The sequence below is a fragment of the Hyla sarda genome, chromosome 4 (assembly GCF_029499605.1).
Source record: "Hyla sarda isolate aHylSar1 chromosome 4, aHylSar1.hap1, whole genome shotgun sequence".
NCBI classification, from domain to species: domain Eukaryota; kingdom Metazoa; phylum Chordata; class Amphibia; order Anura; family Hylidae; genus Hyla; species Hyla sarda.
Window position 1 is genome coordinate 348,253,583 of NC_079192.1, and position 17,555 is coordinate 348,271,137.

Below are 17,555 nucleotides of genomic sequence, written 5' to 3' on the forward strand. Positions count from 1 at the left end.
TCCAAAAATTAACTATGTAGTAATAATTTTAAAATGGACTACGGGTAGTCAGGTATTTATTAACTGCGACAGTCGCAACTGCGCATAAAAAAGTCGCAACAGGGTTAAAAATTGACTAAATTTACTCCAGCGCAAACATGGAGCAGAAAAAGCTACTACCAAAGTAAAAAAGGAAAAATTGCTTACGTGAAAGAAAATTATCAACAGGCTGAAACCAGTTGATAAATAAGTCACACATAAGCAAAAAAAAAGTAAGGAAAAAATTACCAAAAAAAAAGAATACATAAGCAAACATTGATAAATGTCCCTCTATATGTGCACTAGTTCCTCTGTGTAGCAAAGCCCTCCTAAAGTGTTGTTAACCCTATACGGGCTGAAGTGCCAGACCACATCTACCATAGAACAAACTGACTCTATGTTGGCCTCACTAACTTGTATTAGGTTAGATTTTATGCTATTTTTCACATATAGGGCCACTCCTCCTCCTCCTTTCTTGCCTCCTCTGTCTCTTCTGGATAAAGAGTACTCTGGTATGGATATGTCCCAGTCATTACTTTCATTAAACCATGTTTAAAATGTTTCTGGCACCAGTTTAATAAAAAAAAAAATTCCAGCGGAGTACCCACAAAACTCTGGAATAGATGGCATCTGGGCTAGGTGATTTGTGTGTTTTAATGTTAATAAGGTGGTGCTGCACTTCTTGTGGGGTTAGACAGGTGAGCTTTGCTGGATAATTTCCATTAACCCTATTCATATGATTTTACATGAGATTTTATTGTGTAAATACAGTTAGAGAAGAAAGTATTTAATTTGGCTTTTTCCTCCCCCACCATCACACCCAGATTATTTCTTAGGGGGACAACTTTTTCATAATTTTTTTATTATTTGTGTGGGTGAAGAATATTTGGGGATCTATTTACGGCAATGGGGATCTATTTACGGCAATTGTTCTCTTTGCTGCAATTTTTGCTAATTTTATAACTTTTTATAGTTCAGACATTTACACACGCAGCAATACCAGATATGTTTGTTTATTTTTATAATGTTTTTTTATATGTAATTTGGGAAAAAGGGGGTGTTTTAAACTTTTATGAAACTTTATTTTATAATTTTTTTTTTTTTACACTTTATTAGTCCCCTTAGAACTACATTGATCTGTGTCTGCACTCGATTTTGTAAACTTTTATGAAACTTATTTTTTAGACTTGATCAGTCCCCTTAGGGTACTTTTAGGAGTAATCATTAGATTCCTCATACAGATCAATGTAGTTCCTCAGAACTACATTGATCTGTGTCTGCACTCGATTGATAAAGCCTGGTCCAGACTTTATCATCCTCAGAGCCATGGATGGTGGAGGAAGATAGGTATACCTCAGCAGTGGATCGCGATCAAAATGGTTAATATCCAGCCGCGGCAAACAGCTGCATGTCGGCTATTAACGCCGGCCCTCAGCTACAAGAATCAGCTGAGGGCTGGCCAGTATGGCGCGGGCTTGACTCGGAAGCCCGCGCCATACACTGTTAATGGCACAAGGGCATGTATACACGTCCCTGGACGTTAACCAGTTAAAGATGTTACATTTAGCTTGTATACTTTTATTACTGAGGGAAGGGCCCCAATCTATGTACTGAGGTCTTCTCTTAGTTGGTGAAAATTAACCTTCCTGAAGTTTAATGTTTTTGTAGCCCCACTAGTAGACATCCTCTTATTAGATACATAAAAACATATTGGGGAAGACTTATCAAAAACTGTGGAGAGGCAAAGTTGCCAAGTTGCCCAATGCAACCAATCAGATTGCTTCTTTCATTCATAACAAGGCCTATGAAAAATGAAAGAAGCGATCTGATTGGTTGCTATGGGCAACTAGTCAACTTTGCCTCTCCACTGGTTTTGATAAATCTCCCCCATTGTGTTATGATCACTATTACCAAGATGACCCTCCTCCTCTACTTCCGATACTGTGGCTGGCCTATCGGTTAATACAGTCCAGGTTGGCTTTCATTTGTTTTTTACTCAGGAGAGGCTTCTTTTTTGGCCACTCTGCCATAATGTCCAGAATGGGGGCGTGCTGCAATGATGCATGAGCTTCTGGAGGTTTTTTTTCCACCTGCACCCAGGATCTTTGGCGCTTAGCCATAATGACCATTGGGTTCTCTGTCACTTCTTAGTAAAGCTCTTTTCCCCTGATTCCATCTAGAAGTAATTTACAAATCTGTTTAACTTTCTGGAGTCAGTTGATATATAAAAAAAAGTTTTTTCCTGGATAACCCCTTTAAAGGGGTTATGCAGGATAGCATGTTGGGGTAATTTTTTGACATAACTTTGTGAAAAAAAATTTGTAAATTAGTTACAGAAGCCAAAAAATTTTTGTAGACATTCAGGTATGTTAAGACATTGCTCTTAAAAGGATTGATGGCAGAAGACAGGAACATTTACATTCATGTTTTATTAAATATTTTTCAGAAAATGAAATTACATCTAAGTCCAGAAAAATGTAGCGACTTCTATGCAGAACAATATGGAAAAATGTTTTTCCCTAGTTTGACTGCTTACATGAGTTCTGGACCAATAATTGCTTTGGAACTGGCAAGACATGATGCCATAAACTTCTGGAGACAAGTAATGGGACCATCAAATAGCTTAAAAGCTAAAGAAACTCATCCTGAAAGGTAAGATTACATACCGTATTTATCGGTGTATAGAACGCACTGGCGTATAACACGCACCCCCATTTTAAAGGGGAAATTTAAAGGGGTACTACCGTGTTGACAACTTATCCCCTATCTAAAGGACAGGGGATAAGTTGACTGATCACGCGGGGTCCCGCCGCTGGGGACCCCTACGATCTCTCACGCAGCACCCCGCTCTCATCAGGCCCTGGAGCGAACATCCGCTCTGGGTGTGATGACTGCCGATCACGGGGCCGGAGTATTGTGACGTCCCGCTCTGTCCCCTCAATGTAAGTCTATGACGGGGCGAGACAGCTGTCTCGCCTTGCATTGAAGGGCGGAGCGTGACGTCACACGGGGGCGCGGCTGTGACGTCACTATCACCGGCCCCGTCATCAGACCTGGAGCAGATGTTCGCTCCGGGGCCTGATGAGAGCGGGGTGCTGCATGCGAGATCGCGGGGGGACCCCACGCGTTCCGTGACACCCCTGAGGAAGTCACATCTGGTGACGGAACGTGTAGGGTTTTCCCTGTGGACATGGGCTGATCGGGTTATTGTTCCTCTTTTCCTCTGTGGCGCGTACATATTGGTGACTATGTATATTGTTTAGCCATCATTCATTTTGTACATTTATATATATACATTCTCTCTGTTCTTTGCAATATTGCACCTGCACTTCATTTTCGTGTGTTATTGTAATAGGTGTTCCAGGACATTGGTGTATTTTCTACATAATCTGTGGACTGTGATAGCATAGCACTTTTGAGGTTTTAGAGGAATCCCTGCATATATATTTTTTCACCCATGTCCAGTGGTGATCGTTACCGGTCCCACTGTCTTTGTAGTGTGGCTCTATTGAGCCTTTTTAATATTTTTAATGGTGTCTTGGTTTGTTATATGTGATATTCTGTCTAATAAAGGTTATCTTTGCACTTTACTTTGTTTTGGGTGTGCATCCATTTTGGCATTTCAGATTTTTCCTTTTTTTGCATTGTGCATTGTTTCTGCCTGGATAGCACCCCTTTTGTGATAGGATACATATTCTTGAGCCTCCCCTCCTCCTTTCTTCTCTTCAATGCAATAGACCAGGGTTTTCTGACCAGGGTGCCTCCAGTTGTTGCAAAGACAGAATGATCTTCCTCCCACCCAGCAGTCAGTCGCTCCACCCATTGAAGCAAAGACAGGCTCCCTCTGAACACCTGACTAGTGATGTACTGTAACATAGTAACATAGTTCAAGTGGTTGAAAAAAGACCAGAGTCCATCAAGTTCAACCTATATCCGACTCCAAATATGGCAGTCAGAATAAATCCCTGGATCAACGTTCTGTCCCTATAAATCTAGTATACATAACCAGCAATGTTATTACTCTGCAAGAATGCATCCAGACCCGTTTTGAACTCTTTAACAGAGTTCCCCATGATCACCTCCTCAGGCAGAGAATTCCACAGTCTCACTGCTCTTACAGTAAAGAACCCCCGTCTGTGCTGGTGTAGAAACCTTCTTTCATCTAAACGTAGAGGATGCCCCCTTGTTATAGATACAGTCCTGAGTATAAATAGATCAAGGGAGAGATCTCTGTACTGTCCCCTGATATATTTATACATAGTTATTAGGTCTCCCCTAAGCCTTCTTTTTTATAAACTAAATAACCCTAATTCTGATAATCTTTCTGGGTACATTCCCCGTATTACTCTGGTTGCCCGTCTTTGAACCCTCTCCAGCTCCACTATATCTTTCTTGTACACTTGTGCCCAGTACTGTACACAGTATTCCATGTGTGGTCTGACTAGTGATTTGTACAGCGGTAGAATTATTTCCTTGTCGTGGGCATCTATGCCCCTATTGATTCACCCCATGATTTTATTAGCCTTGGCCTCAGCTGCCTGAAACTGGTCTCTACAGCTAAATTTACTGTTAACTAAGACTCCTAAGGCCTTTTCCATGTCAGTCGTCCCAAGTGTTCTCCCATTTAATACATAACCCCAGCCCGGATTTTTCCTCCCCATGTGCATTACCTTACATTTATCAGTGTTGAACCTCATTTGCCACTTCCCAGCCCAAACCTCCAACCTATCCAGATCCATTTGTAACAGTGCACTGTCCTCTACAGTGTTTACCGCTTTACAGAGTTTAGTATCATCTGCAAAGATTGTTACTTTACTATTCAACTCCTCTACAAGGTCATTAATAAATATATTAAACAGAACAGGACCCAAGACGGACCCCTGTGGTACCCCACTAGTAACAGTCACCCAATCAGAATAAGTACCATTAATAACCACCCTCTGCTTCCTATCACTGAGCCAGTTACTTACCCACTTACACACATTCTCCCCCAAGCCCCATCCTTTTCATTTTATGCACCAACCTTTTATGAGGCACCGTATCAAATGCTTTGGAAAAATCCATATATACGACATCCAGCGATTGCCCCTGGTCCAGTCTGGAGCTCAACTCTTCATAAAAGCTGATCTGGTTAGTTTTACAGGACCGATCCCTCATAAAGCCATGCTGATATGGGGTCATACGTTTATTTTTATTAAGATATTCCAAAATAGCATCTCTTAGAAAACCCTCAAACAATTTACATACAACAGAGGTTAAACTAACAGGCCTATAATTCCCTGGGTCACCTTTAGTTTCCTTTTTAAATATTGGTACCACATTTGCTATGCGCCAGTCCTGGGGAACAGTCCCTGTTACTATAGAGTCCCGGAATATTAAAAATAGGGGTCTGTCTATAACATTACTTAATTCCTTTAGAACACGGGGGTGAATGCCATCTGGACCTGGTGATTTGTCTGTTTTGATTTTTTGTTGGCGGCACTGTACTTCTTTCTGGATTAGACAGGTGACCTGTACTGGGGAGTTTACCTTATCACACTGTATTTCACCTGGCATTTCATTTTCCTCGGTGAACACAGTGGAGAAGAATTTGTTTAATATATTTGCTTTTTCCTGATCCCCGTTTATAATTTCTTCCTCATAATTTTTTAAGGGGCCCACACTTAAATTTTTGACCTTTTTGCTATTTATATACCGTATTTATCGGCGTATAACACGCACTTTTTAGGCAAAAATTTTTACCCTAAAGTCTACCTGCGTGTTATACGCCGATAAGCCGCTGCAGTTCAATAATTTAATCGGGCGCTTTAAATCAATGAACTGTAGCGGCTTTGCAGGTGCAGAGACCGCCAACGCTGCCGGCTTCTCTGCCCCTGCCTGTCCTGGGGTCTAGAGCCCTGCTGCCGGCCCTTCTCTCCCCCTGGCTATCGGCGCCGCTACCCATTCTCTCCCCCTGACTATCGGTGCCGGCGCCCCCATTGACGGCGCCGATAGCCAGGGGGAGAGAAGCTGCGCCGGCAATGGGGCAACGGCGCCGACAGACAGGGGGAGAGAAGGGGCAGCGGCACCCATTGCCGGTGCCGCTGCCCCGTTGCCTCCCCCATCCCCGGTTGCATAATTGCTTGTTGCCGGGGTCGGGTCCTTGCTGCTTCAGGCCTCCGGTGTGCGTCCCCTGCGTCGTTGCTATGCGCTGCACGGCACGGCGCAATGACGTCACTTGTCAAGACACTCCACCTACCTCTTACTTTGTCATTTGTGCCAATATGTACCATGACTGCTGGGTCCTCTCCAGCCCCACTCAGCAACCTATCAACCCGATCCGCGATGTGCCGAACTCGAGCGCCCGAAAGACAACACACTGTTCGTCGATCCCGGTCTTTGTGACAGATCACCCTGTCTGTCCCCCTAATAATTGAGTCCCCCACTACCAGCACCTGTCTAGCCTGCCCTGCACTCCTCCTTCCCTCCTTACTGGAGCAGACAGCCCCCTGGCGGTCAGAGTCCTGCTGCAGTACTGCTAGCTCTGAATTGGCACCCCCCTCATCCGCCAACAGGGCAAACTTGTTGGGGTGTGCCAGTTCAGGACTAGCCTGCCTGACACTTTTCCCTCTACCCTGTTTTCTAATTGTAACCCAGCTAACTGCCTGACTGTCCTGAACCTCTGACCCACTATCCTCCCCACCTCTACCCCAGAGAGTATTTGCTCAGTGAGCAGGAGACTCCTCTCCATGTTGTCAGTGCTTCTCAATGTTCCCAGTCGCTCTTCTAGATCCAGGATCTGGGCTTCCAGACGAACAACTAGCACACATCTCGCACAACAATATGCACCCTCAAACTGCTGTTCAAAGATTGCATACATTGAACAGGATGGGCACCGGACAACATTTTCCAACATGGAGGCCATACTAGCTATGGGCATTTAGTAGACCTTCTCTAGTTAAAGTCTCTACAGTGTAAGCAAAGTAACACTCACAGCGATCTCAAACTCCTGCTTTCAAACTCTCAGATTTCTAACCCTCTTTCAGTTTCACTCTTACAGAGCCCACTCAAAACAGAGCCCACTCAGAAACTGAGTCCCAATCTAAAATGTATACACCTGTGTCCACTCTACCCCTCCCCCTACAGGCATAGTGTCTCAAGCTTCACTGTAACCTGGGAAAACATGAGACAACACTCATTTTGTATGCTGTTAAAAATAAACCTTGGGTCAAAAATCACAGAAGAATTGCAAGACCACCATGAAACACAGGTGCAGACACTATATTATGAACTACACTAACTTTACAGCCCCTGGAGCATAGTCAAATAAAAAGAAATCCCGGAAAACCCTTTGCCGCAAAACGCTGTTTCTAAACGGCGCTGCATTATACCCGCACGTTCCCATCTGCTATCAGCAGATTGGGTGGTAAAATAATTGATGTCATTACAAAATAAAATTGGTGGCGCAAAAAACAAGCCCTCATATTGGTCTGTAGGTGCAAATTGGAAAGCATCATTTTTTTTTTTTAGAATGTGATGAGGAAAAAACTAAAAGTGCAAAAAGGAAAAAACCCTACATCCTTAAGGGATTAATGACTTCAAATCAGAATAAATCCTTTGATCAATGTCCCATCTCAAGAAATCTAGTATCCGTCACTTGTAATATTATATTGTACAAGAAAGATATCCAGGCTCCTCTTTAAAAGGGGTACTCCGGCCCTAGACATCTTATCCCCTATCCATGTCAATAGGACTTTGAGACTTTGGTGTTTTTTTTTCTGTTAAATCTTGGCGTTTTTCTCCCATAGAAGCCTATGGAAGTGAAAAATCTAAAAAAAAAGCCATGTGGGTTTTAACATTGGTGTTTTTTGCGGGCGGTTTTTATTCTTATTTTTTTTTTTACTTAAGCCATCCAATAAAGGGATGGAGTTAGCGCTTTTTTTAAAATTACATTTTGTACATTATTATATATATATATATATATATATATATATATATATATATAAAAAGATACTGTAGGGATGGAAAAAATTGTAGGCAACGAAATTTAAATTTTTAGAACCAAATTTGTATTAATTTTCAATCAGGAACCAATTTATGTGAGTGGGCAGGGACAAAAATGTAGGCGGCAATATAAAAAGTGGACAAAGGGGTCATGTAATTTATATATTGTTTTAATTAACTTTGGAACTTTTTATTAATAATGTATTCCATGTTGTTCCATGGTCAGAGTAGAAGTAGCACCTAAATAATGACGAAAATAAAGTTGAAAAGTAGTAAAAAATAAAACACACTTAATAAAACAAATTATCAAAATACATTATTAAAACAAATTTCACAAAATTAATTTAAAATATATATACATTTTTACAATTACATGGCCCCTTTATCCATTTTCTATATTGCCAGCTACATTTTTATGTCCCTGCCTGCTCACATAAATTGGTCCCTGATTGAAAATTTATAAAAATTTTGTTCTAAAAATATAAATTTTGTTCCCCAAAATTTTGTGTACAGTGATAGACAGACCCCTTTTCCTTATATTTAAAGATTCTATAATAACGTGACTGGTGCTTAGCAAATATGGTACTGATTTTAAGATAATATTTTTGAGGGTTTTCTGAGAGAGGCTATTCTGGAATATCTTAATGAAAATAACAGAGCACCAACATGGGTTTATGTGGCATCAGTCCTGTCAGCAGGGCCATCTTTAACACGTGGCAAAAGGGGCAGCTGCCCTGGGCCCTATCATTCCTGGGTGCCCAAAGCAGCTAGCCCTTTAGCCCCATGCTAAAGCAGCTAGCCGCCGCCACCGGTCAGTGCAAAAAATTGCTTGTCCAGGGTCCAATCAAAATTAAAGACGGCCCTGCCTTTCAGACTAATCTGATCAGCTTCTATGAGAAGGTCAGTTAGACTGGACCGAGGTTAGGCTGTGTATGCTGTATATCTGGACTTTTCTAAGGCATTTGATAATGTGCCACACAAAAGGTTAGTACATAAAAGGAGGATTCTGGGACTAGGGGAGAATATATGTAAATGGGTTAGCAACTGGCTTAGTGACAGGAAGCAGAGGGTGAAAGTCAATGAAACCTACTCTGAGTTACAGTTACTAGTGTGGTACTGCAGGAGTCAGTACTGGGTCCACTTTTCAGTATGTTTATTTATGACCTTTGTAAGGATTCCTCCTTGCGGATTAGCTCCGGGATCGTCCTGGACACTGCCACGGGACACGTTTCCACTCAATATACCCGCAGACAACGGTTATTCATGCACGCCTGGCACCTTGCGAGCTTTATTTAGACAGGTTGCAGGTAAAACAAAACATAACTCAGGAACAAACCAAAGTCCTAGACCGTCTGGTCACTGACTACACATGTAAGCATGCCCTGACTACTAACTGGTGAGCTACCCTCAGCCAGCATAAAACATGTGCCCCTGCAACCTGTTACTCACAGTTCACACCACTTCTTCACTTCTTGGACCACTCACAGTTCGCTGTGTGTCTCCCTCTACAGCGACATGCTGTTACCCAGGGAGAGCCCAAACTATTCTGTTTCTTTTTCCTTTTAAACACACTTTCCCTTCCTGATACCTCATTAATCAGGCCACAGGTGGAGCATTCAGCAGAGTTAGCAAGGGAAATACACCCTTTCCTTGCCACACTGCCACACTTTGTAGATGGATTATGGAGTTTAATTTCAATATTTGCAGTTGACACTAAACTGAGTAAGGTAATCACCACAGAGGAGGATAATATAATATTACAGAGTGATCAGGGTAAGCTGGAGGCAAGGGCACAGACATGGCACATTAAGTTTAATGTGGATAAATGTAAGGTTATGCTCTTGGGCTATAGAAACAACATTTACAAGCATGTGCTAAATAATAAAACATCAGGCCAACCTTTCCCGAAAAGGACTTGGGGGTACTGGTGGACAGTAAACTCAACTTTAGTGATCAGTGCCAGGAAGCTGCTGCCAAGGCTAACAAAGTCATGGGATTCATCAAGAGAGACATTGAGGCACGTGACAAAGACATAGTTTTGCCTCTGTATAAATCATTAGTCAGACCACATATGGAATATTAGCCCTGATTTACTAAGAGTGGAGTGTAGTTTTCTTTGTGTTTTTTTTTCCCATTTTCCCAACAGATATTTTTCCACGGTATTTACTAAGGTTTCCCTACATTTTGCTTTTTTTACACATGCTCTGAACTGTAGGGTTTTTCTCAGCTCAAATCCAACACATTTTCTTTGGAAACCTTAGTAAATATGTTGGGATTTTTAGAAAATGTCAGGGACATGCCCCCTTTTTGGCAGCCACGCCCCCTTCCCACGCCAGCCACACTTTTTTTTTTTTATAAATTCTGGCGCAAATTCTGGTGCAAATTCTGGTGCAGATTCTGATTCTGTAAATCAGGGCCATTGTGTCTAATTCTGGGCACCTGTAAATAAGAAGGACATAGCTGAACTGGAGAGGGTGCAGAGGAGGGCAAGAAAGATAATTAATGGTATGAGGGGATTACAGTACCAAGACAGTTTATTAAGCTCTGGGATATTTATTTATTAAGTCAGGAAAAACATTACTCAATATTATCTCTATAAACCCCCCCCCCCCCCCCTTTCCCCACAGGACAGGCAAAAAAAATGAAAAGGACCCTTGATAATCCTATTCAAATATAATAGATATAATACTCCGCTTTATCATTTATTCCCCCCCCCACACACTCTTCCCACAGCTTACCTCTCTTAATATTGAATCCTCCACCTTTATCTTTCGATAAAGTGGTCTCATATACTTTTTAATTCTTTCTACTAATAATTCCCATACCTTAACAGATGGAATCTTCCTAGCAAACCAATTCCTAACTAATACTACCGGTAATACTCCTAAAAAAAAACAAGTTTAGAGACCAGTTTACATTTGGAGGCTTCTATAACTTGCGTATTACCCAGAATAACCCTGATTAAGTTGGCTTCCAAGCCCCATAGGGCTTTTGATTGCAGACATTTCCAGAGAAGATGCTCCAATCCAGCATCACATAATCCACAGTGGGGAGATTCAGCCGACTATATAGTCTATAATACAGTCTATGAATAATTTAAAATAGATTTTTTTGTGATTCTCACAAAGTGAGACAGTTATGGGGATTTTTATAAAGGTATTCCATTTACAGATAATTCACCCATCTCTTTCTCCCATTTCTTCTTACTTAGAAACTAAATTCCTCTAGATATTGAGTTATTCATAATCTTATAGGTTTGGCTTCTATAAAGTTATATTCTGCCTAAGTATTTCAAATAAATAATGTGATTTTATTACTAGTCTATCATTATTAATAGTAGCTTTGTATGCGTGCTGAATCTGATAATATTGAAAGCGACAGTTTTCATTTAACCCCTTAAGGACCAAGCATTTTTCTGTTTTTACACTTTCGTTTTTTCCTCCTCACCTTTTAAAAATCATAACCCTTTCAATTTTGCACCTAAAAATCCATATTAGGGCTTATTTTTTGCGCCACCAATTCTACTTTGGAATGACATGAGTCATTTTACACAAACATTTATGGCGAAACGGAAAAAAAAATCATTGTGCGACAAAATTGAAGAAAAAACACCATTTTGTAAATTTTGGGGGCTTCTGTTTCTAGGCAGTACATTTTTCAGTAAAAATTACACTTTATCTTTATTCTGTAGGTCCATACGATTAAAATGATACCCTACTTATATAGGTTTGATTTTGTCGCACTTCTGGAAAAAATCATAACTACATGCAGGAAAATTTATACATTTAAAATTGTCCTTTTCTGACCCCTATAACTTTTTTATTTTTCCATGTACAGGGCGGTTTGAGGGCTCATTTTTTGCGCCGTGATCTGAAGTTTTAATCGGTACCATTTTTATTTTGATTGGACTTCTTGATCGCCTTTTATTCCTTTTTTTATGGTATGAAAAGTGACCAAAAATACGCAATTTTGGACTTTGGAATTTTTTTGCGTGTACGCCATTGACCGTGCGGTTTAATTAATGATATATTTTTATAGTTCAGACATTTACGCACGCGACGATACTACATATGTTTATTTTTATTATGGTTACATATTTTTAATATGGAATTTGGGAAAAGGGGGGTGATTTAAACTTTTAATAAAGAAGGGGTTAATGTGTGTTTTTAAACTTTTTTTAAACTTTTTTTTTTTACACTTTTAGTCCCCTTAGGGGACTTTTAGGAGGAATCATTTGATTCCTCATACAGATGAATGGGATTGCATACAATCCCATTCATCTGTGTGCTCTGCGCTCGATTGATAAAGCCTGGTCCTGCCAGGCTTTATCATTCAGAGAGCCGGAGCCGACACAGGAGGAGAGGTAAGCCCTCAGGCTACCTCAGCAGTGGATCGCTCCCCCGCGATCGCGCTGCGGGGAAGCGATCCACCCCACTGGACCACCAGGGACTGTATACAGGCACCTTTAGACGCCGCTGTCAACTTTGACAGCGGCGATCTAAAGGGTTAATAGCCGGCCGCGGCGATCGCCGCATGTCGGCTATTAACGCCGGCCCCCAGCTACAGGAATCAGCTGGGGGCTGGCCGGTATGACGCGGGCTCGAGTCGGGAGCCCGCGTCATACCCCGGTAACGGCCATTGGATGAGTATAGACGTCCATGGTCGTTATCGGGTTAAATGTATCAAATTCAATAAGTCGCCCATCTTGAAAATTGGGCAACCTGTGTTAGTCACCACTTCTTCCATAACAAATATCCACCAATTTTAAAAAATTCTGTGAAACTTGGGGTTATTTAGTTTGGGAAAAGACATCTTAGGGGCAATTTAATCACAATGTAAAAATATATGAATGAACAGTACAGAGATCTTACTAGTGATTTTTTTTTTTTAACCTAGGCCGGAAACCATGACAAGGGGGCATCCTCTACGTCTAGAGGAAGAGCAGTGAGACTATGGAACTCTCTGCCACATGATGTTGTGATGTCTGATTCAATAAACTCTAAGTTAAAGTTCAAAGGGGGCCTGGATGTTTTTATGAAAAAAACATAATACTACAAGTTATGGATACTAGATTTATATGAATAGAAGGTTTATCCATGGAGTCAGGGAGGAATTATGAGCATGGGGGGAGGGCTTTCCTTCCTCTGTATCAAGACAGTAGTGTCTAGATTGAACTTGACATCTTTTTTTTCAACCTTACAAATTATGTAACTATACACTATAACATACATAGTAACATAGTTCATAATGTTGAAAAAAGACCAGAGTCCACCAAGTTCAACCTATAACCCTAATGAGTCCCTACTGAGCTGATCTAGAGGAAGGCAAAAAAAAAACTCTTACTAGAGATATATATGAAAGAAAAAAAAAAAAAAGAAAAAGCCACCAGCAGCGCTCATCCAATGCGTATAGATAGGGTAATGTACACACTACAGCTTTCGCATTCACCTGTCGTAGTGGAGGGTCACCAACCTTATGGGTGGCTCTCCACAACACCTATGGCCAAGAAGATGTAGATAGTTATGATGCAGATTCCTCTTGTCTCAAGATCCCCTAGGATGGGGAAGGCGCTGTCCCAGAGTCCCCTGGAAGGCAGGATTCACCCAGGCTCAGAATGTGTATATATGGAGATAATACAAATATGGGAGATACTAGCGCTCAGGAACCAGATGGATACATATATAGTAATAAAATCACACTGGAATTACTCACTCCTCCGTGGGGGGACCAAAAGCACATACACTGGTACCCCTCTACGTCCACTATATACAGGTCCACAGATGGATGTATTACAATTCCGGATCTGGTCATGTAAATGAGACTTTTGGAGGTGTCCGTAGCAGAGGGTCTTTTATTCCATTAACAGCTAAAAACTTAAAAATGTGGCAACGTGTTTCTGGGAGATATACATAGGATCTACTCCCCTTCCTCAGGCCGTATGGTATAAGTAGTACATCATCAATTTATATACAAGATGGGCTTCCGGTCCTCCCGCTCACTCCGGATGCTAGCATTATCACCGGAACTGCGTCACCTCCTGGCCTGAAGCCTCCCCATCTCGCCGCGAGGAAGGCAAAAAAAAAACCTCTTACTAGAGGTAAAAATTCCTTCCCGACTCCAAATATTGTAGAGGATGCCCCCTAGAGGATATCGAAGAGGATGCCCCCTTGTTATAGATACAGTCCTGGGTATAAATAGATCATGGGATAGATCTCTGTACTGTCCCCTGATATATTTATACATAGTTATTAGGTCGCCCCTGAGCCTTCTTTTTTCTAAACTAAATAACCCCAATTCTGATAATCTTTCTGGGTACTGTAGTCCTCCCATTCTCCGTTTTACTCTGGTTGCCCGTCTTTGAACTCTCTCCAGCTCCACTATATCTTTCTTGTACACTGGTGCCCAGTACTGTACACAGTATTCTATGTGTGGTCTGACTAGTGATTTGTACAGCGGTAGAATTATTTCCTTGTCGTGGGCATCTATGCCCCTATTGATGCACCCCATGATTTTATTTGCCTGGGCAGCAGCTGCCCGACACTGGTCACTACAGCTAAATTTACTGTTAACTAAGACTCCCAAGTCCCTTTCCACGTCAGTTGTCCCAAGTGTTCTCTCATTTAATATATAATCCCAGCCCAGATTTTTCTTCCCCATGCGCATTACCTTACATTTATCAGTGTTGAATCTCATCTGCCACTTTCCAGCTCAAATTCCCAACCTATCCAGATCCATTTTTTAACAGTTCACTGTCCTCTATTTTTTGACCACTTTACAGAGTTTAGTATCACATTCTAACCCAGCCCAATCCTTCTAATTTTATGCACCAACCTTTTATGTGGCACCATATCAAATGCTTTGGAAAAATCCAGATATACGACATCCAGCGATTCCCCCTGGTCCAGTCTGGAACTCATCTCATAAAAGCTGATCAGGTTAGTTTGACAGGACCATCCCTCATAAATCCATGCTGATATGGAGTCATACATTTATTTATATCAAGATATTCCAAAATAGCATCCCTTAGAAAACCCTCAAACAATTTACATACAACAGAGGTTAAACTAACAGGCCTATAATTCCCAGGGTCACCTTTTGACCCCTTCTTAAATATTGGCACTACATTTGCCACGCCCAAGTCCTGGGGAACCTTCCCTGTCACTATAGAGTCCTTGAATATTAAAAATAAGGGTCTGTCTATTACATTACTTAATTCCTTTAGAACACGGGGGTGAATGCCATCTGGGCCTGGTGATTTGTCTATTTTGATTTTTTTGTATGCGGTACTATGGTTTTCCTGATGTGTTTATTTTCCTTTGTACTTAGACATAATGGGGCAGATTTATCAAAACCTGTCCAGAGGAAAAGTTGCTGAGTAGCCCATAGCAACCAATCAGATTGCTTCTTTAATTTTTGAAAAAAACTCTTAACAACGAGAGAAGCAATCTGATGGTTTTGCTAAATCTCCCCCTATGTGTCAATTTATATTGCAACAATAATAGAAAGCTAAGGTTTACATTTATGTGTTTGTTTTTTTCACTGATGTAAATCACTCGTGCAACACATTCAAATGATTTACTAACATTTTTTGTTTCAGTATTAGGGCTATCTATGGAACAGATGATCTCCGCAATGCTGTACACGGCAGTTATTGTTTAACTTCAGCTGAACGTGAAATTCGATTTATGTTTCCTGAAGGTAACTATCACATACATCTGACCATTACATCAGTTAACTAGTTGCAACACATACTTGTCAAAAATTTTATTTTATACATATTTATTTGTTTTTACATTTACAAGCGAAAATAAACATTAAGCAATACAAATGTACAACAACAGAAAATCTGCCTATCTGGCATAAGTAACTCAATATATATGCTCACCATTATATCATATGTCACTTTAAGCTTGAAGTGTTTTTGACAGGGGTACAGGTGAAATCCATTTGCTTCTGAGAAAAGCAACAATGACAAAGACACACACAAGCATATCCATAAAAATACAAACTTTATTACATATCTCCATAGGCAACAAAACATGAAAACACGGTCAACACATTGAAACTGCGTTTGATACTATATATTTCTTTGTCAGGCTGTACTAACAGTGTGATAAACCTGTTATTGCACAATAACACTGACCAATACCTTGTTGGATTCACCTTAAAATGTTGCTAAATTCCAATGTTAATGAGTGTGACGAACTAATTTCTACAGTAGAGAAAAATAATGGATCGCAATGCTTTTAAAATGTGAGTGATTTTTATTCTCATCCTACTCCAGGTTACAGATAGGGCCTGTATCACAATTCCATTTTCCATGCATGTTTTGTCAAAAGGACAGTCAAATTCCTTCAGTGCAGAGTACTGTTTCCCTTTTCTCTATTTATAAATCACTACATATTACAATGTCATTTTGGAGAATCTTTTTTTTTTAATCTGGTGACTCTTTTATTCCATGGTCTTGCCAACCCTTGCCTCCCAAAACTCAGGAATGGGTCTCTTGCCGAGAGGCTCGATATCTGGGGGAACAATTTTTTTGAAGCCTATGATTCAGGGGGTCTAGGATATCTAAAGAGTAAAGAGTGTCATGACCGACTGGGGGGACAGGCAGAGTGAGCCCTAAAAACACACTCCCTGCCTACTTGCCCATCCATCCTAAGCTTGGAGCCAGTCCCTCCCTGCGCTACAGTGCAGTGGCGTAAAAACAAATATATACATAGTCGGTCACAGGCCAGAAACAGAGATGGAAAACTACCAGACATACCATAAAGGGTACAAATAATAACAGGGCAGAATATAAACAGGCAAACTGATCAGGAACATAGGACACTGTTCACAAACAGATACAAGTACAAAGAACAAACAACCAAACAGGATATAAATAAAGAACACTGTTCACACTGGACACAGATAACTAACAAACAGATTAGGTCCAGAACACAAGACTGGGAAACAGATGAGTCAGCAAAGACTCTAGGAACAAACAGGAATAAAAACTCAATCCCCCAGAAAACATAGGAATGTCTTGATGCTAGAACTCAATCTCCCAGAGTCCACCATGGAGCACGGAGATATCTTGTACTAAATCTCAATTCCCCAGAGTCCCATTAAAAGGTCACGGGGATGTCTTGTTACAAAAACTCAGAAAACGGATACAAGAAAACTCACAGTGTGAACAGTGACATAGCAGAACGGACATACTAATCCTAAAACCGACTAATGTAACATAGACTAAAATCTACTAAACAAGACTACCGTATTTATTGGCGTATAATACGCACTTTTTAGGCAAAAATTTTTAGCCTAAAGTCTATGTGCGTGTTATACGCCGATACACCCCCAGGAAAGGCAGGGGGAGAGAGGCCGTCGCTGCCCGCTTCTCTCCCCCTGCCTTTCCTGGGGTCTAGAGCCCTGCTGCCGGCCCTTCTCTCCCCCTGGCTATCGGCGCCGCTGCCCGTTCTGTCCCCCTGACTATCGGTGCCGGCGCCCCATTGCCGGCACCGATAGCCAGGGGGAGAGAAGCGGCGCCGACAGCCAGGGGGAGAGAAGGG

The 17,555-nt window shown here is 41.2% G+C and overlaps 1 protein-coding gene across 1 annotated transcript in view; it reads left to right on the forward strand.

Moving 5' to 3' along the window:
- The window catches only part of NME5 (NME/NM23 family member 5), a 76,787-nt gene that overhangs the window by 37,798 nt on the left and 21,434 nt on the right, over positions 1 to 17,555 (forward strand). Inside the window, exons 3-4 of the mRNA XM_056516568.1 lie at positions 2,465 to 2,670; positions 15,599 to 15,699. Of these exons, the coding sequence (XP_056372543.1) occupies positions 2,465 to 2,670; positions 15,599 to 15,699 (307 nt within the window). The remainder of the gene's footprint in view (positions 1 to 2,464; positions 2,671 to 15,598; positions 15,700 to 17,555) is intronic.